The sequence below is a fragment of the Haliaeetus albicilla genome, chromosome 11 (genome assembly GCF_947461875.1).
Source record: "Haliaeetus albicilla chromosome 11, bHalAlb1.1, whole genome shotgun sequence".
Classification (NCBI taxonomy): domain Eukaryota; kingdom Metazoa; phylum Chordata; class Aves; order Accipitriformes; family Accipitridae; genus Haliaeetus; species Haliaeetus albicilla.
This window is the reverse complement of record NC_091493.1, coordinates 8,286,963-8,312,984: the sequence shown is the minus strand read 5'-3', so window position 1 is coordinate 8,312,984 and position 26,022 is coordinate 8,286,963. Positions and strand designations below refer to the sequence as shown.

The window sequence follows — 26,022 nt, the reverse complement described above, 5'->3', positions numbered from 1 at the left end:
GGAATGTCCCAGACCAGCAAGGGGAAAATCTCTTCCCTCTGGCTATGGCTGAGATGTCTGTGCCCCATCCAGGCAGATGTGGTCGTGTTCTAAGGCTCCACACACCTACCAGCTTCAGGATTAGTTACAAATTCAGTCTACCAAGGAATGAAACTGAAGCCTAAAAAAACTTCCCATGGATTAGGTGAGCAACCTGAATAGCCTCATACCACAGGTCTGTCCTTCCCCCAAAGCAAACAGGGGTTTTCACACTCAACTTCAAAGCCTGACATGGGTGTATCACAAGTTGACTCGCAACTCGGCTGAAGCAAGACAACTATTGCTGTCTCAGAGAATGAGATTTCTCATTGCTGAAAAGGTGGCCATGTTTGCTGGCCCCTGTGAGACTCACTCACAAACGTGGTCAAAACTAACACAAACCCCACATTTCCTTTGGGCAAAATAATTCATATTTTTCAACCTATTGTGCTCAGTCATCCCAGCAAAACCAAATAGTTTTAAAAGTCTCTAGAGGCCTCAAAAACAGTACAGACAAATGCACAGGCCTTTGTTGTAGTTCTTCATAGATTTATGAGGCATTTAAAGACTGAAATGATGGATATGCCACTTTCCTTACCAAAACAGACACATTAGATAGCTACACCAAGGTGAACAAGCACTTGCCTCCAAACAGGATCCAAGGTGTGCAATTCACATAGGAACAAAAATGACTCATTTTGGTGGTGGTACATCTAGCACCAGAACGGGAGGTCTCACAGGCCAGCCAGCCTGTATCTTGAGATACACAGGTACATGATCAGAAGCGAGTGATTTCTGGAGATACTTCGGCAGAAAGGTGCCTTGGCTGACTGTTGTACAAGCACCTATCTACGTCTCTATGTAGGTCTCCACATATATATTCTCTCCGCCATCTCAAAAATGAATAGCAAATGTCTCCATAATGTGAAGAGAACAGAAGGAAAATAGAATTACAGAAGCAAAAAGGTTAATGCCTAACAACCCATTTCTAGCTTTTAGGCAGCAGAGAGGGCAGTATGAGGCAGCAGAAAAGAGTTAAAACTGAGAAAAAGCATGGGGAGAGCAAAAGGACTAATTTAATAAGAAAGAGTGAAATATTTATAGTTTGGTTTAATAACATGTAAGGAAGAACCTGCAAGGCTACAAAGAGCTGAAGAATTAACTCACTAATGAAGAAAAAAATATTTAGAGTGATTTATTGCATTGAACTAGACCTAGACATAAAGGAAAGGAAGAAAAGGACACATGTCAGATTTGTACACTTCTGGTATTCATTTGGATGACTCCTTTCAGGGTGTGTAACACACAGCAAATGTGAACTCTCCTTAAGAAAAAGAAAACAAAAAACTAAATGCTAGCAGCAGTTCTTACAAGTGCTATACGAAGTTCTACATACTTCACAGCTGTATCATTCATGAGTCTTGCACTCTGGAGAGTGAAAGGTTTACAGCACCTTTGAAGTACCACCTCTCTCTTATTCAGGTCGATGCTCTTGTCTGCTGTTTTAGGGATGCAGAAGTCTTGCATTTTACTGTTTCTTTTTCACTAAAATTACTGGAGTAAGATGCTCTTAGTTTTGCATTCTTAGGATTCTGGAGACACTGAAATCATTAAGGTGAGTAAAACCATTTTTGTGTGAAGACCATTTACATTAATAGTCATCTATGTATGCTGAGCTGATCTTTATACAGAGAGTTTCGGGGTGTGCTTTTTTTTTCACCAAGATTAACTGCTCTCCTACGCAAATGCAGGTTATCTGATTGTCACCAGGCAACAAAGGGCTTACAGTTTAATAACTATGGGTTGGATCCTACTCTCATTAAAAGTCAATCACAAAATATCCATTAACTTCAAAAGCAGCAGGAACAAGCCCTAATTTTCCATCTGTGCTGAGTACAGAAAAAAAAAAAAAAACCAGCTATTTTAAGCTTTAGCTGAAATTTTGAATAATTGCAGGCAACCCTTATTTTGTATAATTTACATCATGTAAAATAATGAAAATGGAATTCTCTCCATGGCTACTACTCAAATATATGTTATATCATTCTTTATAAAATATGAAAGGCCTGATCTCTCACTTTCCCCATAGACTCTGGCTTTGGTAGAATTACTCTGTTCTGCATGGCACAGATGACAAGGATGCAACCCAGTAACATGTACATTTGAAGCTTGTGGGCATAACAAAAGAAAAAAGAAAATCTAAATACTGATTATCATAACAGAGCTCCTACCAGACTTCAAGGGAAAGATCAATTTGCATGAGCAGTGTGCTGTTTAAAAAACAGACCAGAACATGTGAATTATTGAATTATGCATGATATCACTTCTAAACTTGCATAAAATTCAAATAAAACCACATAATTTTAAAAACCAGGAAAAATGTTTAAAGATAACCTAAGAAAATTCACTTCTTATTTCCCAGACTAAACCCAGAAAGGAGCATTACATTCTGCAATTTGCAAGTCTCAATCCAGTTCAACCCTGGGTTGCATTAACCTTATCCTCAGGAGACTTATGTGTTTATGCATCACAATGCCACACGTGCTCAGTGTCTTGGGCCAGTTAATGCCTTAGTGATGCCAGGATAAATCCTGGCAAGCAAACCACACACTGTGCTGTGGGATGAAACCCCTTTTCCAGATTCACTTCCAGTCTACCCTGGCCCAATACTCCTTCCCTGTCTCCAGTCCAGCAATCGGTTTTACACTTCCCGCTGTGAGGGTGGCCTACCAGGTTAGCAGCTCAGAAAGGGTACTCTCAGTACCGCATCAGAGCACTGATTCAGCCTCTCCAGAGGTTACATCACACAAGTTCACAGAAAGGCAGACCCTACAACCAATACACCTCAAAAAGCTCAAGCTTGTTTTCCTCAAGGGAAAAAAAAGCTCCTTTCTGAGACCTCCACAGAAGGCAAAAAGCATTATGAAATTCAAACATAGTCACTACTCGAATACAGGGCTGCACATGAAGGCTTCAAAAGCATGCCTGTGACTCCTTACAAAGCAATACAGAACTGCAACAGGCTTTTATATGAACATGAAGTGCACGCTTGCAATGAAAGAAACACCACCATTAAGGGCCTAGGCTGTTTAGAAACATCCTAGGCTACTCCTTGGGCACTCCCTGAATGCTGGAATAAGCAGCCAGCCAGCCAGCCAGTGTACCAGTGCCTGTCTCATCAATCACAGCAGTTACGTAAAGGCTGCCTGTGGACAGCCACACTTGTTTTTCTTATTATGAGTGCCTCTTGTACTCACCAGGCACAGTTCTTGCTTGGGCTACAGTAAGGTGCTTGCTTTTTTTTTGCCCCTCTGTCCTCTCCCCATACCCCCTTTTTTCTTTCTTTTTTTGTTTTTTCTTTCTCTTTAAGTGTATTCCAACCCAAGAGCTTGCTCAGGGTTTTTCCATGCCTTGGTACAAGAAATATCAATGGAACCATAAACACCAATATTTTAATATCAAGATTTCTGAAGAAACTCTTCTCAAGATTTGGTCAGTCATTTCCCAGCAAAGCAATGTTTCATCAGCATATCCAGATTTGCTGACAGAGAGCTATTTGCAGACACATACTGGTCGTGATGAATTTTCACCAGGTCTGAGGCAGGACTCAGAGGGAATCTGGCTAAGTTTTCTCCCTGCTCACCTGGCCGCCTGTGCAGGAACGCAGTCTCATAAGCTCTGGCTCACCCGCGCGGGTCCGCCATATGGCGCGGGGACATCAGCACTTCTGCAGCTTCCCTGCTCCCTCCCACGCATTCCTGAGTTGTAGCTGTTCAGCAGAAAGCGTGGAAGCTATGAGAGTCCCCACCTGAACTGCATTCTCAAAAGCTACTTGCCTTGAAAACTTCAATACTGAAAGCCTTGCTAGAGCTTGGTCTCCCTCAGAGGAGCACAGAAACCCTGGGAGACACTGACTGAGCTCAAGATCCAGGGCAGCCCTGGGTTCCCGACATTTCCATTGTTCCTTGGAGAACAGTCATAGGTCTGACAGCAACTGCTGCCCTACAGCCTCTGCAGAAATTAGGACCAGCTGAGTCCTACTGAATGAAGCCACTCCCATTTTATTTGGGGAATGGGGAAGAGGGGGAACTTTCTGGAATTTTTCTTTGGCAGAAAACTTAACCCCAAAGTGTAGTTCCCACACTGACTTGGAATGCAACCTTCTCTGAAACAGCAACGTTCCCACCACCCAGGAGTCCCAGGTTTCAGCCCCCTATCTGGGTAACAAGCATCTGAAGAAAACACCATCCTCTATTCAGGTAACTGCATACACAGCTCAAAGGCAATCGACATCAGTTTTGCTGATTGCCTTTTAGAAAGCAATCAGTAGAAGCAGCTTTTTGTAATCATATGTATTGTTCCATACTGGCTTTCCTATTCCCTGTTAAAAAAAGGCAATTGTCTTTATTGTAGCATTTGTTCCTGGGGCCTGCATATAACTTTTATCTCTGAAAGGTGTGGATTATATTACACTCTTACCCAAACCCAACTACACACAATGACTAGCGCAGTATTCAATGTAATCCCTAGCAACAGTATTAGAAATTCCTGTTCTTTTAATAAAATGTCAAGGGTTCCTTCCATGCAGATGGCATTTCATATTCTAAATTGATGCTGATGTTCATAAATCATGCATGATAAACACCTCTTGAAATTAAAATCCTTGATTCACAGGTCAGGTATAGCTTAGCCAAGACTACGACAGTATTCCCTCATTCTTCTGACTGTAAACCTCTTCACCAAGTCTATTCTTTTCTTTCTTTCAAATCCCGCTAAAACTCTTCCTTCACTGTTTCAGTGGTTATCATAAAATGAAAGTACGCCCCCCAAAAACAACCAACACATGAGAGTTGCATTTCTGTAGATTGTTTCACTTATATTTCCCGTTCTGTTCTCCTCTGTCACGTACCTATTTATGAACATCCCTTGTTAGGTTACCCTGAATTTAGATCACTCTGCTTATCAGGGACTGTACTGAAAAGTTTTTCGTATCTCAGTAGTTTTAATCCATATTTAGACAAATGAAAGCTATCCTGGTTTTAGCTGCCCCACGCTCACCAAAACAGATTAAAAAAAACCCCAAACTCTGCACAGTTCAGAGGCATTTAGACCTTTAAACTCCAATGAGACTAATGACAGAGCTATAGCAGTCTGCAGAAACTAAATTAAAGCAGTAGTAACAACAAGCCACATTAGAAATAATCAACCTTGCTTCTTAGTATAAGAAAGAAATAAATCCTTCTTCTCCTATCCTCCCCACACACATCTGATAGACAGAGGAGCCTGCCTAGTGGCACCCCAGCAGCAGTGTGGCCATATCCTCTTCTCCAAAAGACCAGAATGCTTTTGGTCTATGAGTTAGGGATCCTAGGCAGATGTAGTGTTTCAAAGCATTGCTAACTTTACCAGTAACCTAGCAAAACCAGGTTGGAAGATAGTGAAACTCAAGTTTTATGGGGCTAGCAGATGTGTTCTGTCAAAATCTAGCGATGATTGCTGCCTGCTGCCAAGACTGAATACTTAACCTTTGCCATGTCCCAGAGCAGAGAAGGCAGAAAACAAGGCAAGATGTTATACCCTGGCAGCTATGTTTCACAGCCTGTTGCACAAAGCCAGTTCTGTGATCCTGATGCAGTAGCCAGCGATCTGTATGAGACATGGGCATGTAATTGCTCTGGCCCCATCAAAGATGACTGACAGCAGAGGGATGGGGCAAGCTGCTGGTGACCCTTAAGAGAAGTCACCAGACACCGTGACCCTCAAACTGAAAGTGGTATTTTCAGCATATGTAATTCAAGGTCCCCTGCCTCAGCTGGGTGGTGGGAATGTTTTTTCCAAGGACAGTTAAGACAGTTAAAGTAAATAAAGTGTGTGTGTGAGGCCAGGGACAATGCGTTAATGCCTGTTTACACCATGTTTGAAGTTCCTTATTTCAGAGTAAAGTTGCCTCCATTTTGTTGTAATATAATCAAACTAAGACATGGCCAGAGTTGAGATTTGATCTCTGTGCTTTCACAGCTCTTGGCACAGTAAATCCAGGTACCATTATTTAACAGACTTAGCACTTGTCAATAGCAGGCTTCCTAAGGAGCTACCCTGGTGTTAAACAGGAGTAAAAAGCATAGTGAACAATGGTTTAATACCAGGCAAACTTAAAAGGCCAAAGTGTTGAAGTGGACCTGGACACTTTGCTGTGGTTGCTGTTTTATTCACGCACACTCTGCTCTGGTTCTTATCTTTAAAGTCCACGTTTCTTTCATCATGTTCCTTTCATCAATCACAATTAACCAATGTTATTTCATTATCTACCCATACACAGACCTCCTACCAGAAAAGCCACTAGGTAAGTCTAACTCTCTGATACCAAACTCACTATGCTCCTCTTTACAAGAAATCCATGTGATTTTTTCCTAGCTTAAAGAATGCCAGAAAAAGAGAAGGCAGGCTTCCTAGGCTGGGGCTAATTAGAAATACTTTCTGAGATGCAGCGTCTCAATTGCACATACAAGCATTGGAGGGTGAAAGCAGCTCTTTGTGAAAGCTAATTAAATGCTCGGTCATTCTGCTAAAGCTTCCTTTGAGAGCACAAATTAATTTCATTTACAATGTTGCCTACTAAAAGCTGTGGTGAAGGCAACCAGTTCATTTCACGTAAAGCACCAAAGTGCCATTGGATGGCAACTGTCACTACTAACCTAATCCTGACTTGAAACCTTGGAGGCAATGAGCTCTGTATGTCAACTCGCTGTGCCCTGACCCACTGAGCATCCTTGGGATGCAGAGCTGATGCACCGGTCCCTCCAAAGCAAGCCAGTGCCTCTGCCACACAGCACCACGGCTGTCATGCACCCCGAGACAGAGAACAGCGCAGAGACCTGGCTCACCTGCCTGAAACTCTATGTGCACAGCAAAGCAGGGCCAAACCAGCACCTAAGCATTGGAAATTTGTAAAGTAGTGCCCCAAAAATTGACGGCCGTGAAGAGCATGATCTTATTTACACATTCCAAGCCTGCCAGTAAGAGCTAAATCTTATCCTTAGGACACACCTTCACTGGTAGATTGGGTCAGTTGGGCGAGTTGAAACCCCATTTTTAGCCTTTTGCACAGCCATAAAGAATTGGAGGAGGAGCACAACCATGAAGGATTGGAGGAGGAACTGTGACTTCCAGTAGCTACCAGAGCTGAGTTACTTCGTCATCAGCTGAATTACCTGCCATGGAGACTCGGCTAACACCTGACCTTAACACCCTGTACCCTTCACAACGTTGGAACAAGCGCAGTTACCACAGCATGCAGGGTCTAAACTATACATAAATGCATACCCATGCTAAAATCAGGTGTGCGGGTTCCCATTCCCATTTCTCAGTGAGAATACAGCTGTGAGAAAGAGTGAGGCAAGTCAGCACTGGGGGAAAAAGAAAAAAAGTGCCAGGATATTTTTGAAACTTGGCATAGAGGAATTGAAGTTTCTGAACTGAGGATGTTCTTCTTGCTTGAAATGTAGGGGATTTAAAGAATGATGAAATTAGCATTCTTATCTTCATCCCTTTCACTTTCTCCAAACAGTTTTAGCCATATAAATACAGAATACAACTGCCACTGAGAGCCAGGAGTCTGAATATTTTATACAAAAGGCAGCAAATGAATTAGCCTTTCCTACAGTCAATCAAGAGTGAAATGCGCTGTCTTATCCCAAGGCTTACCTTGGTTGAAATCTCACTACTGCCTCCTGGTATCTTAAAGCCACGTTCTGTGCGTAGTCATTATCTGAGGATCCAGCCTTCCCCTGCCACTCTGAAAGGCCTGGCAATGCACTTTCCAGCTCCTGCACAAAGCAAAAAAAAAAGTTGAATGCCCTGTCAGTACCAATCAGGCTTAGCTGAAAATTTTGCTTTAAGAAAAAAAGAGCTCCATGAGACTGGATGCGAATTGTGGTTCTTTGTTATTTTTTGGTAATAATCTGGAAACAACTGGAAAACACAGACTAGAAAAGGTTCTAAACAAAGCAGTATCTTCTTTCACTGCAAAACATTTTTTGAAACCAAAGCAGACTGTAACCCATTTTCTGTTTATTACTTAGATAACAGATATCAGCTTCTGAGCTAAGAGGTGCTATACACAAAGTTCAATTTTTTTTTGCTTAGGTATACACTCACATTTCATTTGAAATTATTTACTGACATGTCAGTAATATTTTATTATTTGGGCATCATCAGAAAAAAATTCGGCTGACAAAAGCAAATGCAGTTCACTTAAGATTTGTAAGGTTTAACCAGTTTCCTTTTTGCTTTTGCTTTTTCCCTTCCCTAGCATATGCATAGCTTTATGCATAGAGTATTACTGCAGAAGAAGTGAAAGGCAGTGAGGAAAAAAGTCATATCAGCCAACCTGCCACACAGAAAAAAAAAAAAGCCAATTTAGTCCAACAAATTGAGGACGGGAGTGGGAATTAGAAAGGTATGCATTTTACTCCAAGCTTTCAAAAACCAGTTGTAGGGCTGTGACAAGACATGTTCAGCACATCTTAATTTCCTTACCTATAAATTGGGCTATAATATTTCCCTTGCATTGCAAAGGGGTAAGTTAATGAAGTTCTTTGAAAATGTGATAATTAAAGTGGGATTTTTTTCCTACTTCTTTATTAGCTTTTATCATCCAATATTTTATTCTAACAGTTTAAAAAATTAAAATACAATGTGCTTTGCAAAAGAATAGTGTTCACTTCCCCTGGTAAAGCAATGAATCTGATTCTGCTAAGTTTCAAAGCTTAGCTGGAAGCATGGAAGCTTGGATAGGTCTGTTTGGATTGGAATTTGGAGGGCTGAGGTCCTTCTACATTTACAAAAACAGTGGCTGCTTTTACTTCCTTCTTAGTCTGTTCCATCTTTACTGATTATAGAACCATAGAATGGTTTGGGTTGGAAGGGACCTTAAAGACCATTTAGTTCCCACTCCCTCGCCATGGGCAGGGACACCTTCCACTAGACCAGGTTGCTCAAAGCCCCATCCAACCTGGCCTTGAACACTGCCAGGGATGGGGCCATCCACAACTTCTCTGGTATGAATGAAGCTTGTTTAGAGATACATTGTATTGAAAAAACCTAAATAACACTTTCATAAAATTGCCAACTTTACAAAAAGCTTTAAATTTAAGAAAGTTGCCCAAATGGTCTCCTCTCAGGAGAAATGTTCAGTGCCTACTTCTCAAAATTAATGATGGAGGACTAAGGAATCCTGTAAAAAAAAAAACAAAACCACAAAACAAAACAAAAAACCCCCAAACTGGTAAAAATTAATAAAATGTCTGATCACTAGCATTTTACTTCCTCTCCATGATGACATTTTAACTATGGGATATTTGTTGTATAAATGAACGTTAATTCCTCCTACTTAGTCTACAAAGTGAGTATAAAAAGAGTGTTGAAATCTACCTCTAGAAAGAGACAGCTGTCACCTTCACGATGGAAGCTGCTCAGGAGGAAGCAGCCATGGGCTAGCTCTAACACACACATCCAGCCCATGGGGTACGTCCACACTGCATTTATGAAGTGTAGACCTGCCCTGGGACTGAAAATACCTTCCCTGCCAGTTGAAGAGACCTCTGCTAACATTAAATTAGTTTGCTTTTTTATCAGCCACTGCAGTAGAACTGACCCGGCAGAAGTTAATCAAGCCTTCCAATCATACTGACTACCCACAAGGGGCAAATTTCCAAAACAGACCTCCAAAACAGAGGCTGTCTTTTTTTCAGACTAGATGTTACAATGCCCTAGTGATGTCAGGGCAAAAGGAGTGAAAGCTTCACTCAACTGACTAACGTTACTCTCTTGTTACCCTTTGTCTCCTTCAGAGCCTTCTAGGACAGATGTCTCCTCCTCTCCCCATGCCTATCTAATAAAGTTTAGCGTTGAATGAATGATATTTTATCCAAAAATGGTAATAAAAATTCAGGTGGCAAATGGACAGCAGTTTTTTGCAGCTGTTCTAGTTTTTCCATCACTATCTTAATGTTATTTTCCCTTAGTTATATAAAAATGATCATATGCTCTTGGGGGCTAAACAGGTCAACATAACAGTTTTTACTAAAGTTCAAGGTAGAAGTGGATCGAACCAGTTCAGCTTATTTTATTTGCCAAGAAATCTTCAGAGGTTTGATGGTCTCTAGGTAGAACAGGCATTTTCCTCATTTGTTCTTTGAATCTCTTACAAGGACTGGGTTACATTTTGCTAGGTATTGGACATGACAGAAAATAGAAAGAATAACACTATATTCTCTGAAAAGTGTAACTTCTATAATGGCAACAGCAAAGCTGGAAGAAAGAATTCTGCATCATCACAGTGATGCATACTGAAAATATTCTTTCTCAAAGAGATTCTAGCTTTTTATGCCATCATATGACAATACGGAGTTTCAGGATACAATAAAATACCGAAAGAGGCAACAGCCATTGACTTATACCAGTTGAAGACCTTGTCTAGGATTCTTGCAACAGCCTCAACCTTTATGCTTAGATGTGCTTAGCTCCAGAAGTTGACCACAAAAGCTGTTAGTACCGGTAAAAAGAAAACTTCGGGTGCTACGTAAATGAGTGAAACATGCGCATTTCAAGCTAAGCAAGCCTATCTTTTGGCTGAAGCCTTCTTGGTGTTGTACTATTTAAGTTAATCAGTCAAAGAAAGTCAGTCCAGTTAAGGTGCAAAACCAAACCCCTGTTAAAATGGTAAACTTGCTTCAGCAAAAGCCTCTTCCGCAACAAATACCATTCTCCAATATCAGCAGAAAGAATGTGGCAATTCAAGATGCTTTCTGCTAGATGAAAGGGAAAGCTGAGGACAAGAATACATGCTGGTAATAAGTGCTTAGGTGCAGGCTTGATATCTAAGGACTTGGGTGGGTTTGGGTTGTTTTTTCTTTTCTTTTTTTTTTTTTCTTTGTTTTTGTTCATAAGTTACGTCATTAAAGAGTAACCCTAGGGAAACACCCTTGATGGAACCTCTGTTTCTTAAGAGCAATGAAATCCATTCCTGATGTGTCAAAGGCATCTAACAGCATAGTGGTGTCTTCTATTGTATTTTTGTTTCTTCTTCACTACAGAGAGTGAGGCTTCTACAATGAGGCTGCATCTGGTAAGCAGTCTGTGAAGAGGGAAATCTCCAGGCATTGCTGAGAGGTCTCAGTGCTGCATAATCACTACCATGATATTTGCTTTGTACACAAAATAAGACATGTCTTTGGAAGCAGCCAAAAATTACCATCATGGATACACATGTTGAGATAAATAAGCTTCTGTTTCACAAGCTAAAATTTTTTCAAAATCTATTTCCCTCAACAAAATCACAGCATGTCATAACCCATCTCTGTCAGAGCACCTGAATTACAGTACAAGCACACAAACCTTTTCTGTGTTTACACAGCCAGAAAGGGCCTTGCATCCTTCATATGCTTTATCCAACACACAAACACTTCCATCTCTTTGAATGCAAGCACCATCCAAATATTGTACCAGAATTTGGGACCACAGCCCTGGCATACCTCTTGGCGCTGTGTCAATATAAGAAATAGCCAGTACTGAAGTCCTGAGCAGAAGTGCCTCCTACCCCTCCTAAAAATGCCAGTACAAGAAAATAAGCAGGTACATTTAATGCACTGTGAATTGAACAGATTTAACCCACAATGGGAGGTATGGTTTAAACATAAACAGAGTCTGCCTAAAAACTGAAGTGGAACTTGCAGACTGCCTGACATGTTCATGTGTTTGTGTAGCTCATGTGTTAATATCGGCTCTGTTTTTTTGATTCCTGTGCATTTAAAACCACAATTTTAATGTCAAAGTACTGGAAGTTCTTTGAAATCCATGCAATTTCCCCACTTAATTTATACTCAAAAATACAAAATTTCACACAGCAGTTTTCAGCATTCCCATCTCTAGGTATTGATCATCAAGCCACAACTTCACTTTCATAGTCATTTACCTTGATAATATGACTTTAAAACTGAACTTTTACTGTCTCTACCTATTAGCTAGCATATTTAGTGTCATTTTATAAGTATGTCTTAGTATCAATAAGGAATTTGAGGATGACTCATTTAATAATCTATATTCATGACTGTGCATCAAAGGTGAGTGACAGGATTAGGCAAAGAAAGCAGACTTTCCATTCCTCACCATCTGTTCTCACACCGACTCCCTGGAGTATGTTCTGAACATATGCTTCCTCACCTCTTAAAGTCAGATAAATCCTAATTAATTTGATTTTCTATAGATTAACATTGCAGAATTGCTAAAGAAGCTCATGAAACCATAGGAAAGATGAAACCAAGTAGCTGAAGTACAGCTGTGTAATCACATTCCAGCAGCCTGCCTCTCTTCCCATACTTTGGAAAGGTTAGAGCTGCCCCCATACCCAGCTCTTGCCCGCAAAAGAAATAACTGCATGCAATATCCAAGGTACAGCTTTACCGTAGTGACATTTTATCAGCTGATAAGTGGTCGAGTGAAGTCACTTGGTACTGCACTTTTATTAGACTTGGTCCTGTTAATCACCACTGTAAATTTAATAATCTTTTCTTCATTAAGACCTAGGGTACATGACCACAGTACTAGTGTCAAAAAAAATCAGAGGCACAGGAATCACATTTCAGCAGACTGAGAACCTTGTGAAGCTCAGAATCCCAAAGTTGGCCATCTTTCCTCTACTTGAACACAGCAGTCTCTTCCCTCTCAGTGACCTCTCTACAATGGAAATCCCCTGGATTCTCACTAGTAGAAAGGCACACAAAATTGGTTCCCAGCCAAACAGACTTAATCCTTCCAACACATGCAGCAAACTTTTTTATGTCCCAATAGCCTATTCTGATTTTAAAGGGACGATTTTCTGAAAAAACAACTCATGGGCTTATAACACATAGGGATGAGTAACAAATATTTCCTTGGCTTACCAGAGCAACACCTTTAGAAGAGATACTGTCACTGCAATATTGTCACTGCTTCTTTCTGATGCCACAGAGATGTCAGGTTGGGGAAGTGAGGAGACCATTGAAAAAGCACTCTATCAATAAACTCAGGAAAACGAGGATGAACAGTTTAATCACCATGTGCAGTGCATCACGCATTTCTTTCATAAATGCATGCACTCAGATATTGCTGTTTGTCAGCTCAACATCAGCTGCTTGTAAGTACATCATTTATCTCTTTGAGTGGCTTGGTGGCAAGGTGTTTCACAAAAGGAAAGTATATGCAGTTGGACAGTGTTTCAAAGCATCAGTCTGGCCCACTTTTCCAGAAAATAACAACCTGCCATACACATATAAACAACAGCTACTAGAAAGAACACAGCAGCACTTTGCTTTTGGCTTCAAAATGGAGAGAAGAAATTGTTACCAATTCACAACTAGGGCTCCTAACACAGACAGCTGCAACAGGGTTTGGGAGGTCATAAGACACCAAGGATCCCAATGAGAACCCCCACACAGAAACAAACCCTTCACAGAGCTCTTCTGCAAGCAGAGCCTTGTCTTTCATAGGCACTGTTAACAAAGCCAGGAGCAAGATGCTTGCTTCTTTAAGAACAAAAGCCCTTGAGGTAGCTGAAGATGCAGCAAGGCAAGCACTCAGGGTTAAGGAGCACGCATATCCTTACTAATAAGAATGAAGGCTATGCAAAATGAAGGGCTTGGCAGATGCTTTCTCCAAAACAGTTTCCTTATGCAAACCATTCCAAGAGGCAAACTCTTTCCTCTACAGCAAGCACCACTGAACTCAGTGTACATATAGGATATCCATCAAAAAGTCTTTCACGGTACTAGGATACAATCCCCTCTAAGAATGAGTGGAGTTCCTGTTATGGAGGGATGTTTGCTTTGTGTTTATCTTGAATTTTACACTCAAAGCTCTACACTAGCTCTAATCCCTCAAGTACTCCCATCAAATTAAAACTGAGATAAAATGGTGCCTACACACCTTACCTCTTCCAGTATGCCAGAGATGGGGGCAATGGGTAGTGTGGGGGCCCAGGACCTCTTTTGTCTTTCCTAATTCAAGCCCTTGAGTCATGTGAAAATTATGTGCCTGACACTGTTTTTCCTTCCAGAGCCTGCATATCTAAGTTGCACTGGTATTTTATGGCAGTCTAATTATATGCTCAGAAAGTTTCCCATGAAAGAATATCAACATTTTCAGTTAACCACTTCAGGCCATGTAAAATACCATAGCGCAGCAAATCTGTGCTGTGTTAGCTTTCATTGGGTGAGAGATACAGGCACAAAATACACAGGAAGCAGGCAGACAGGAGACTTGGAAGCAGCTGAAAGAGCAACAGATGATCTATGAGACAGATCTTGCCCTGTTTATGACTTCTTCCTCTTCCTGATACGCCTCCACTTGCTCTTTACAGGGCAAAATTTCCTATCATTTTTCTTATCTGCTGATAAAAATGTACACCTCATCTCCCTTCAGCCTAAATAATATTTCCTAGTAATGTAATACAGTTGCAAATAATCAGCAGTTACTACTTCATCTCAGGGATGAACCCCAGAAAAACATGCAAGAAGATTAGGGCAAAAGTTGACACTGATATTCTGAAAGAGACTGTGATAATAGCATTGGGATGGCATTTGCTTTTAATTTTTATTCTGGGATTCAAAAGAATATTCCTCACTTAGAAGGTAAGACATACCATCCAAAATGTACAATTCCCAGTCTACATTTGAAAAAATGGACCAAAATAATTCCTGGTCTATGATGGGTTCAAAGCACTTCAGAAAGCGCTCTGCAAATTTCTATCCATAAACAAGAAGGGAGGAGAGACAGAAAGTAGCCAAACACACTATACATCAAAGAGGAGATGTAAATACAGACATCTGTATTTACAGATGTCAGGCCTTGTGCCTACTGCAGGCTGACAATCTACCAACATTAATATCAACTATCTTGGTTATGAGACTATTTCTAGCTGAGGGGTTAAACCTGGACCAGAGCTCTATCCCTTACACTGCACGAGACATGACTTGGGAAGCACCGGGGAAGAACGGAGGCACTTCCAGCAGCTGCTGGGGGTGCTAACTCTGGACTCTCCATAGCAAGGTACCTCCACAGACAGCAGAGAAAGCTTGTTCATTTCTAGTCTTCTTTTATAACCTTTAGAAAAGTTACAGTTCTGCTCCCCTCTGCAAAACCCGGAAAGCCTGTGAGCAAGAGCACCGGTACCAGAATCTGGAATAGATTTATTATTTAAAGATGAGAAAAATCAGAAAGTAAGATAAAGGGGAAGTAGGAAATCTCTCAATTGACAGCCAAAATACCAGCGCAAGAGATCCTCGGTAAAATAAACAAAACGGAAAAAGTCTAATCAAGTGCTGCAACTACCAAATTGTTCATATTTGGCACAAGGAGTCACAGAAAATCTAAAGAGAGATATTTGCACATGCTCTTGTCCTGGTTTTGGCTGGGACAGAGTTAATTTTCTTCCTAGTAGCTGGTACAGTGCTGTGTTTTGAATTTAGTATGAGAATAATGTCGATAACACGCTGATGTTTTAGCTGTTGCTAAATAGCGCTTACCCTAAGTCAAGGATTTTTCAGTTTCCCATGCTCTGCAAGTGAGCAGGTGTACGAGAAGCTGGGAGGGAGCATGGCCAGCACAGCTGACCCGAATTAGCCAAAGGGACAGCTCTCCACTCACTTTTGATAGCAGTTGCAACACACCCCTCTCTGCAATTCTAGCTGAAAGAAATTGTCTGTCGCTACAGGAGGGTTCCAGGACTCCAGGTCCCTGAAAGTCACGGTGGATTATTGTGGGGCCTCAGTCACATCATGGATTACCAGGAAGTCCCACTTTGTATTTCAAAAGGTGTGTTTGCTCAGATGCAGTGCCGTAAACCTACCCTTGGTAAGTTTACTTCTTTACCTGACTTTCCTCATGGCTTTTTCCATTTTCTAGCTTTGCAATGGGCTTAGGTTTTCTTAGCTTTAAGTTGCCCATTTCAGGCTTCAGAGCGTAGTCAATTACAGCTTGCTGCTTGTGCTGCTGAGTGTCTCGCAAAGGCAGCTGCCTTTCCTCTAAGACAGTAGCGTTGTCCGGATAATTTTCTTTGTTATCATCATCTCTGTAAGAAAATAAAATTGAAATGCATCAGGCAGGACTTCAGACACCTGTCAAAACATTATGAAGGAAGAACAGCAACAAGTTCTTAGCTATTCATGGCATTTTCATTTTACCAAGTTGAGTAGTCTACACATCAAACACTGCATATGTTAGTAACGTGAATCTGAAAGGCTACTGTTTATTGTCAAATCACAAGCTAAACTACGGTTAGTATTATTACACATTCAACTGTGGAGCCATTTAAATAAGACTAGTTTTAGAGGCACTCTTTGGCTTCAGCCCTATAGTTCATATTCCCCAAATAAAATCTGAAACTATCTTTTTCATGCAGAAGACCCTTCCCCATCCAAGGATTCACACTAGGTTATAGCTCACAAAAATGTTGTCACCTACAATAATTCCTCCCTATAGTCACACTTCCCTTCTGACAGTCTCTGGTTTTGAGGGCTTTCGGACAAAGTGAGAGAGGTAGGCATACAAAGTAGGGTTTGAACAGCCAGAGATGTGTTTGGGTGGAAGGGACAAGTATCATGTTCTCTCAGTTTGGAGAAAAGGTCCTCCTGTATAACAGCGTATCTGGTGGTTTAAACAGACACTGTTGCTCACGGATGCTCAGTTAACCACTGAACCTGGGACAGATATCTTCAATCTCCACCTAGCCTACAGAGAGCAACCTGTCCTAAGAAGACCTTGCTAGTCTTACGCACGCCCAGTCAATCCAACCTTAGACCAGCCTAATGCCTTCCAACTGGGAGCATCTCCCTGGTACCATTAAGAAAGCTACTGCCATGCCAAATGCAAGGCTGCCTGCTTAGTTGGCAAGATGAGCAGATCAGCATTACTGCTTCAAAATCCTTGGCTGTTGCTTAGTCTGCAGGTGGAATTTCAGATGTTAGCTTCAGCTGGTAAAATCCTAATAGTTAGCTGAGAGAGAACTGCTCTCCTGGTGTGAAACTTCCACAGCTGAGGGAGTCAAGGATTATTGAATTAATCCCCCCTGAGTTTTTTTAGAAAGTGTAACTTGCTGATTCAGCATTTTCTCCTAAGGATTCTGAGCTGCCAAACTCACTTTCCATCTGTGGCCCATCAGCATCCAGATGGATGCTCACAGGATGCCTATGGAGTTAAATACCACTGCTGCCCATGTCTTCTGCAAGCATGCTCCAAGGCAGTTGTTATAGTTACAGGGCAGAGTACTTTATATCCTATGGGCATTTCAACAATGTGCAGAAGTGTTGCTAATTTTAAGGTATCATCTGATTTAAAAATGTTTCTGAAAGGTTAAGTTACATCCTCTAGCAATCAACACATACTAACATAGCCATGAGAGAGACATGCCTCAAGAATACTTCAGTTAAATTACAATTTGAAGGATTTTTTTTTCACAGACACTCATCAATGAGAGTATCCTTGAACAGTTGCAAAACTCCACTTACTACTACTTTGTACCAGCTGCTGTACAGTAAAATTCAATGTATTATCATCAGAGCTGCATCTGAACGAAAGTAATATGATGTGAATTAAGAACACAGACCATAATATATCTACTCATATAACAACAACAGTAATTAATCTTAATATTGTTTACACAAAAGTATACAAGACAAATATGCATTTCCCAGAGATACTAATAGCCTTAGTAGGTAATACCCCATAAATTCTGCATCCCCTTGAGCATAAAGGTTTCTTTCTAATGGTTTAACAGAAGCACTCTGACAGCTTTTTTTGTTGCCAATGGATTTCAGACAAAATTTGTAGTAGAATACCTGGGGCTGGAACTGCCTGCTTGGTCTTCATGTACAGAGTCTGAATCCCCATCACACCTTGAAAATGGATACAAAATAGTTGCTGATTTTCTGCCAGCTGCAGAAATCTAGCTTTTAATAACATGACGGTGCAGCTCAAAGTATAAACACATTTCTCCTTCTTACACCTTAGTTGGGGTCATTTAATGCCATAGCTGCTCCATGATAGTCTAAATCTCAGAGGAGGAAAAGGTTTTGAAGATGTTAAGTGTATGCAATTCGGTATATCATTTTCAGCCAGATGGAAATAATGATGAAAAAGAATTCAGACATTACCATAAAAATTACAGGAAAATTACAAGAAAATCTGTATTTTAATTGCTTATAGTATACTTCACATTAAAAAAAAAAAATTAGAAACTATTAGCTAAGTGTGTTTTTCTCCTAGACTCACAAAAGTATTAACTATAGTAGAGCGGTCATTCTTTGTGCAGCAGGAAAAAGAATCCCCAAATAAATTATAAAGTGATCATTAGTCTTACAAAGTGAACTAGCAGAATTTTTTAAGATGCCTGAAGAATCATAATCAATTACATCCCCTTAAGTTACAAACAACAGAATTGTCATAAGGCTGCCTAATCAAAAGAGAAGTCTGGATAAATATTCTAGAGACTCAGTGTTGAACACTCTATTGTACAGCATGGCTGAACTTGGAGGAATTATATAACTGCAGAGCCTGTGAGCAGTCTTTCTTCAAATAAACATACATATATATGCATGCACTCTTAACAAATATGCATACACCCTTTCTAGGTATTATTTTGGGGGAAAATCGGGGCGCTCTCCTCACCCTCTCCTCACCCTCTGTTCATACTCACAGGGCACAGACACTAAGCAGGCCTGGATCACTTGAAGTCTGCTGGCAGAGGAATCTCTTCATTATGGGGGAAGCAGCCTGTACTTCCGCTGACTTGTTAAATTTTCAGAAGAGCTGCCCCGCTTAGGACAGAGCACATTAAGTGATAAATCCATAGCTCTGCATTGCAATTTGATGGCAAGGTTTTTAATGTATTCCTCTTTCCCACCAGTCTTCTGCTAGTTTCTTTATCAAAAGCCAGACTGCAGCAGAAAATATTTAAAGGGACACTCAAGTGTTTACACTTCCTGAATACATTAGCATATGGATGAAAGCATTTGCTGCTCTCAACTGGAACACACAACTACAGTTGCAGAACCCCCCAGTCACACAATATTCCTGCAATGGGTGCAGTTCTCCCCACAAGGCAAAGTGGGATGACAAATGGAAGACAGGGGTTAATGTATAAAATGGATAAATTCACTGTAGAAGTCTAGTTGCCTCTGCCTCCTGATGCCAGTCTCCTCTGGTCTATCACGAATTACCTTATGGGTGTCTGACACCAGCAAGGAGTGAGGATAGGACATACTGGGAGTATGAAGAAGGAAGCCCAGTATGGAAAACATGATGGAAAATTTCAGAGGGAGAAAAACACAGCAAGGAATTACACTGTGAGGAGACAGTGCCAAGGTCAGAGCTGGATGGACAGAGCTCCCAGCACAGACATGAGATTAAGGTAAGAGGCCACCAGGCATGCTGTGTACCATGGGCCAATCCACAGTCAACAAAGGCCAGGGACCCCCTAAAGGGACAAACTCTCCCTCCTGCGTGTGCCACGGGAAGAGGAGGTAGGAGGAGGCAGCTCTGCTACTGGCTTCACTCACCCCCTCCTCTCACCAGTCACCACACTTGGCAACCTTCAGTCCTGAAAGACCATTTTGGCAACTGGGAACACTCTCTGGAGGAACAATGGATGACTGAGCACAGGTGGTTCATCAGTCAAGTCTATCCCTGCATACTTGTGTGCATACTCCTTAACTTGGGGCAGCACCCTGGGCATTGCTTTCCCTGAGGTGGCTGTAACAAGGTGATCTTGAGAAGTAGAGATCCTAACTTAGCATCCAGCAACTGATAAAAGTCATAAAACAAGACAGAACTTATAAGCAACATAAGTGAGCATGACAAAATGTATTTAAATAACCAGATAGCGGTAAATAGAAAATATAAGCAATCATGAATCAGAGAAGACCATGTCCATCATGTAATAAAAAGATTGTCGGGAAGTTGAGAAGCAACACACTCTGAAATCATTAACATAAATTTTTCTCTTTGTAAGAATAAATATTAACCAAGGAAGCTCACTCACACAAGACAGTGCTTGAGGCTAAGACCATAGCAGGACCTTTAAAAAGACGAATTCATGATATAATGCAAATATCCATCATTAAAGCACAGAATGTTTTTACCTTAGCTTCTTTAAGAAATGCAGCTTGTGTGTTCGTGCCACCTGCCTGCACATATCAACACAGACATGCACACTCCTCTCAGCAGTAACTTGTAAATCTTTTTGTCCAATTTTAGCTGTATTTAGCAGACAGAGGGGTATTCAAGAGTTTGATAAGTTTTGTGATAGCTTGTGTCCACGTAGTAGAGCAAGTTCCCACCAACCCAAAAACTGCAGCAGCACCTCACTCATTCCTAAAACATCAGAGAATACGCCAGAGCAGCTTCAATTCATAAATCCATACGGCTTGAAGCTTACCTTGGGCAGGAAGTATGTCTTTTGCCAAAACCAGTGATGTGAATCCTTTTCCTTCAGTGCCCAATCTAACTACTGACTGATGGATATGTCTCTTAAAAGTTAAGTACATCCTTATGGCATGGGCCAGAATCAGGTCAGAGATGAGGGTCCCAGTCTAGATGGACTGCTGCTCTGACTCTTTATAGTACAGCCTCTTCAGGTTTCTTCAAAGGATCTCTGGTTTAATGGGATTAGTTTTTTTAACTTTCTTCCATTCTCACCTTTCCATAGGAGCCATTTCAGTACAACTGGAAAACTGCTCCCTTTTGTTGACTTGACCTTTAAGATGTTCACATGAACAACTTCTATACCAGGCTGCACGCATGGTTTGCTGGAAGCTTAGCAGCCCTGGGCATTTGCCTTGCCTGGAGAAATGTTCCTGAAAGTATTGTATCACTGATTTTATATCATTCAGGAAGCCCTGATTTTCCCTTTGCCGCAAATAGAGACAGAAATTGTCAAATGAGAATGCCTAAAGTTGCATGGCAAGCTCTCTCTTTATTCTGCAAAATAAAAGTAACCTATTTTCAGATAAGGCCAGCACAAACAACTAGTGCTGAAATCAGTAAGAATTGTGTATCCTCAGCAGTTCTCAAAAACAGGCTTTGGGGGGAGGCTCTAAACAGGATTTAGGGAAACCAACTCTGGAAACCAGGTTTGTTCATTTGGACAATGCTTTTCAGATGTCATTTTTCACTTGCTTTGTTTTCTAAAAGCATGTTTCTACTTCCATGTTGGAAAGATAAGATTAAAAATTAAAGCCCCTGAAACAGAACCAACAACAGCCTAAATGAGGGAGAGTCGCCCTTCAGGCAATGCCTGGCCCAGCCCCAGCTCTGCCACGCTGCTGCCTCTCAGCTCGACACAGCACAGCACCGTCTGCACCCCTCTGCCTTTCCCCAGGGGCAACGCTGGCACTACGCAGTCAGCTTTTATGCCATCCTGGCCCTTGTCTTAATAGTCACATGAAGCACCGTAGAGAAAGGCCACCTTCAGGTCCTAGAAACCTTAAGGGTGAGGCAGGCACAGGGGCCGCTCCAGGGGAATCTCTACGGGAAACGATGGATGTACTTAGGAACGGAGAAAAGAGAAGGAGAAGAAAATATGAAAAATGTACTATCTGTTATCTGGTTATTCTTCTGTGAAGGGGAAGCATCCCAGAATTTTACAGACCACAATTCATCACTTAACTAATAGGGACACAGGAAAATAATAAAAAATTACTTAATGATTTATTAGCTTCTGTTAAATCTTCCAATATCTGCCACAATCACACAAAAAGCATGACTAAGTTAAAATATTAAATAAAGCAAGGCAGCGTAAGCAAATAAAGCAAAGCAATGTAAGAGAGGGAAATTACTTGGATCCCTATGAAATGTTACTTTTCCCATAGTGATTTTGACAGCACTTAGGGATGGCTCAGACGATTACAGCTTGGCCTGCTTTCAGAAATGTATCCTGTCCCCACAACACTTAGGCAAACAGCTCACTGGCCAGCTAGGGTTTTTTAAATTATGAGCATTTTAGCAGTGTAAAACTCACCTAATACACAAACAAATCTATAAATCATTTCCTTCCTGAGAAACTGCTTGGCACTTTACTGCTGAAGAATCTTCCTTAAAAGGTTTTGAAACAATTGAAAGCATGCAAAGTAATAGAGAACACCAAAATTGAAGTGTTTTAGACTGAAATAAAAAAAAGACCATTTCATTTGCAATAGTTCCTAAAGCCTTTGCCTTTCTAACTTTCTAATGTTCTCCCTTGTCCTGTTCTGTTGTCTCTGTAAAACAACAACAACAAAAAAATCAACATATATATCCTTATGTTCATGATATATATGAAAGGCCTTCTAATGAGTTTATGAAATTGATTACAAAGAAATGACGGATTCAGTATTTGTCTAAATAATGTATAGTTATTTTTTTCAAAATATTTGCAAATAATTTTTTTTTCTACTAATGCTTGCAGGAAGTACAGACCATGTGTTCTTAGAAAACTGACATACTTGTGTTTGTCAAGATCATCAGTACCAGAAATGAGCAATATTTTCACAAGAGATTTATCCTACACTGAAAATCATGCATTTAAACATATGTGATGTGCATCAATCATCTATTCTTCCAGAAAGGTATTTCACTGCTAAATGGTCACAGAGCATGTAAAGGCAGCTGTTTCATGCAATCCTTCCTATACAGTCAATAATAGATCACGGAAAACTGAATCAAATATATGACAGATAGCTTGGGACTTCTCACATACTACTTACAATTATTGTCTACCGTAACTAAAGTCATCATTCTTAATTGAAAATAAGGACATCTTTAAAGTGTTCACTTACTCTGCTAAAGCTGTCGTGTTGAAGGAATTATCCTGAATGCTGAAACAGAAACAAGAAAACATCAGATAAGTCAGCAAGGCAGGCAGGCTCCCTGTCTCCTTCTCAGTTGTAGGAACATGCACAAACATGGCATTGCAAGGCAAGTCTCTGTGTGTTAGCTCTACATGCACGACTGTACCTTCGGCTGCTCTGCACATGCTCATAATCAAGAAACCATAGGGATTAGTCCTACAACACCCACAAAGCCCATCCAGCAGCGTTTTGAATTAATACAGGGATGCAGGTAGTCTGTGAGGCTCAGAAAGGGATCTTATTCTTTTATAACCGTAACAGCGCTGCTAATAAAAGCTTAGATTTACAAACAAGTATTTGGCATTCTGTCCTTTAAACGTTTGCTCTATGTAATTGGCTCATCAAACACAGTTGTTTTTATTACTTAAATAGGGTTGCTCAGCTAAGATCTCTGGAGGTTTTTTCTTCTTGCTTAGTGGTCTCTTACACACTCAGCTCATGGCCAAACCCCAGGGGAATCTATGAAAAAATGATCTAGCAGAAAGGACAGTTCAAGTAGCAAAAGGTTATTAAGCTACCAGCAAGCAATAGATGAAACCATTCCTGTGAAAGGAATAGGCTGCTGTGCTCCTGCAACAACATGCTTCAGACCTGAGATAATATATTCAGTAACGGTCAACTCAGGATACCATAAACTGCTGTTTTTGAGGTAGTGGTGGAATTCCCCCTTGAAAAACACCTCTCAAATCCAGTAAATATATTGTTGGATCATCCTGAAATCTTACAGTGGCAGAAAAAGAATTAAAAAAAATTAAAAAATCACACTGCTACATGCCAGAGCTGGGATTTTTTTGTGTGTGTGTTTGGGTGGGGGAGGAGAAGGCAATGCAGACAACAGCATCTTATGAACACTCCTGTTTGTGATAATGGCACCTCGCAGACGACAGCACCAAGCGGAGCAGGGATACAGAGAGGTGCAGCATCCTCCTCCCCGCAGCAGCCTGTGCCGCTGCGTGGTGTTGACACACATTTCCCAGGCAGCAGCAGCCAGGAGCCACAGCCGTGACAATTTCCCTTCTTTCACCAACTGCACTAATAGCGTATCTTATCTTCATCTCTTCCCAGCCTTCCTATCTGCTTGCACACACTATTTTACTCTTTTCATTCCCATATTTGTATATATATGTCAATTTATATAATGGCACAAATTACCTGGGGATCAGAATATCACAGCCAGTCTATAGGGACTTCTGCCCTACAGAGCAGAGGTTTTGTGAGAGAAGGGTGAACGGACAAGCTAAATTTCATGGTTAGCATTTAAATCTTGCCTTAGACCTAAAACTTCAAATTTTTTCTCCTCCTGTTTCCATTTTTTGAGGGTCTGACCATACAAATATAAATTTCATTATTGTTTTTCTTTTTACAGGAGAGCACCTAAACAAAAGGTATGCTTCTGGCTGTTGTGGCAATTAAAAACTCAATTTACGTGTTCAAAAAGTAGCGGGCCATTTAAAAAATCTGCTATTATTATTAATAAATATATTCCAGAATGCTTAAGTGCTTGGCTTTTGATTTTTAATGGCTAGACTAGGTTTACAGCCAGCATTTCAAGTGTGTAACAGAGGAATCACAACTTTTTATCACATAATCACTTTGATAAGCATCACAGCTTGGTTAAAGTAGAGCTGAAAGAGACTGGGTATTTATCCCCATTCCCCCACACACACCCACACAAGAAGAAGAGTGAACACAGAATGCTTTTGTACACATGACTTCTCCATTTCTACGTGCAAAAGTTAAGGTCAAATTCTCTGCTAAGTCATGCCCTGTGCAAATATACTGCAGGGCTTTGTTGTTATTACTAGTAACAGAGTATGATTGAAGTTCAGTTTGTAAAACAGGGACGCTTTGCACTGAGAACAAGTTTAAAACGTCATAGTTTTTCCATTGTTTGAACTTCAGTTCTATACAGCTGTTGCTAAATCTCTTCTAGGCAAGCACTTTACATTTATTTCAGGTCACTCACAAACTTCCATTTGTTTTAAAGATGGTGCTTGACCAGTGTTATTGCACAGTCTCTTCTTGTAAGGTTGTGAAATCATTCAACGAAAAACCAAATTTCATGTAAATCACAATAGTATTAATAAATACATGAAAGTAAAGGCCAGCTAAACCCAGGATGCTGTTTCAGAGCTAATCTCCCAGTTAGATAGATGAAGCCATCATGCGCCTGGGGGAACCTGAGAGAGGAACTACAATAGACTCACAATAACTTTACTTCTCTTCGTTTCCTCCCAGAATAAAGTAATTTCTCTTGAGCAGCAAAAGCTTATTTCACCAATGATGTTGGCTTGGGCCTATCAGCGGACCCCACTCCCTTTCACCTGCTTCCTATTCACGTGCTCTGGGTGAGACCAGAGCAGGCAAAGAGCCCCTGGCCTTACCCCACCTTACAAGGGAGAGCCAAAGATGCTTGAACCTGCATCTCTGTTTCTCCTCTAAGTCCCAGGCCCAGGGAAAACATGATACTGCTGTTACCTCCTTATTTTCGGTAATGATGTTAAAGTCAGTTAGGCCTGCAATGCTATACAACATCACTCTTCAACATACCGAAATTCTCAGTGCCAGATATATTTCATCACCACATTCAGATGACATGTCAGGTCTCCCATCATCCGGAAGTCCCGATGAAAATAATGCTACGCCTGTCTGTGAAGTAAGCTTTGGGCTTCACCACTGAGTAGCAGATATACTTTTAAGGACTTCATATTTTGAAGTCACTAAAATACATCTTTCTGAAATTCTGAAAATAAAGGCTTTTAAATCAGTTTTTCCTTCTTTATGCTGAACAGTTTAAATGATTCATATTTTTTGCAATAGCATATCTATGGAAAGACACTTCTCTGTTAAAGAGCTTCCCATTTTACACTCAGGTTTTTTCTTACCCTCTTTTGCCAAATGTTTATCAAGCCAACAAAAATATCACATGCAGCTCTCAGTTGACAACAAAAACGTTGGAGAACTCCAAAGAAAACATCTACATATATTTTGGAGATACCAGGATTCAGAACTATGTTACTGTTCACTTCTGAAAATTTGACTAAGACATTGCCTACTTATGGCTGACAAATAGACTGGCATAGAAATT

The 26,022-nt window shown here is 40.7% G+C and overlaps 1 protein-coding gene across 7 annotated transcripts in view; it reads right to left on the bottom strand.

Annotated features, from left to right (window-relative positions):
• FAM13C (family with sequence similarity 13 member C) overlaps positions 1-26,022 on the bottom strand; it is a 132,633-nt gene that overhangs the window by 35,225 nt on the left and 71,386 nt on the right. For 6 of the 7 annotated variants that reach the window (XM_069796037.1, XM_069796042.1, XM_069796036.1 and 3 more), the window contains exons 6-9: positions 22,863-22,901; positions 17,889-17,945; positions 15,925-16,123; positions 7,723-7,844 (exon numbers count right to left, since the gene is read on the bottom strand). In XM_069796037.1, the coding sequence (XP_069652138.1) occupies positions 7,723-7,844; positions 15,925-16,123; positions 17,889-17,945; positions 22,863-22,901 (417 nt within the window). The remainder of the gene's footprint in view (positions 1-7,722; positions 7,845-15,924; positions 16,124-17,888; positions 17,946-22,862; positions 22,902-26,022) is intronic. The other variant, XM_069796039.1, reaches the window with a different exon arrangement.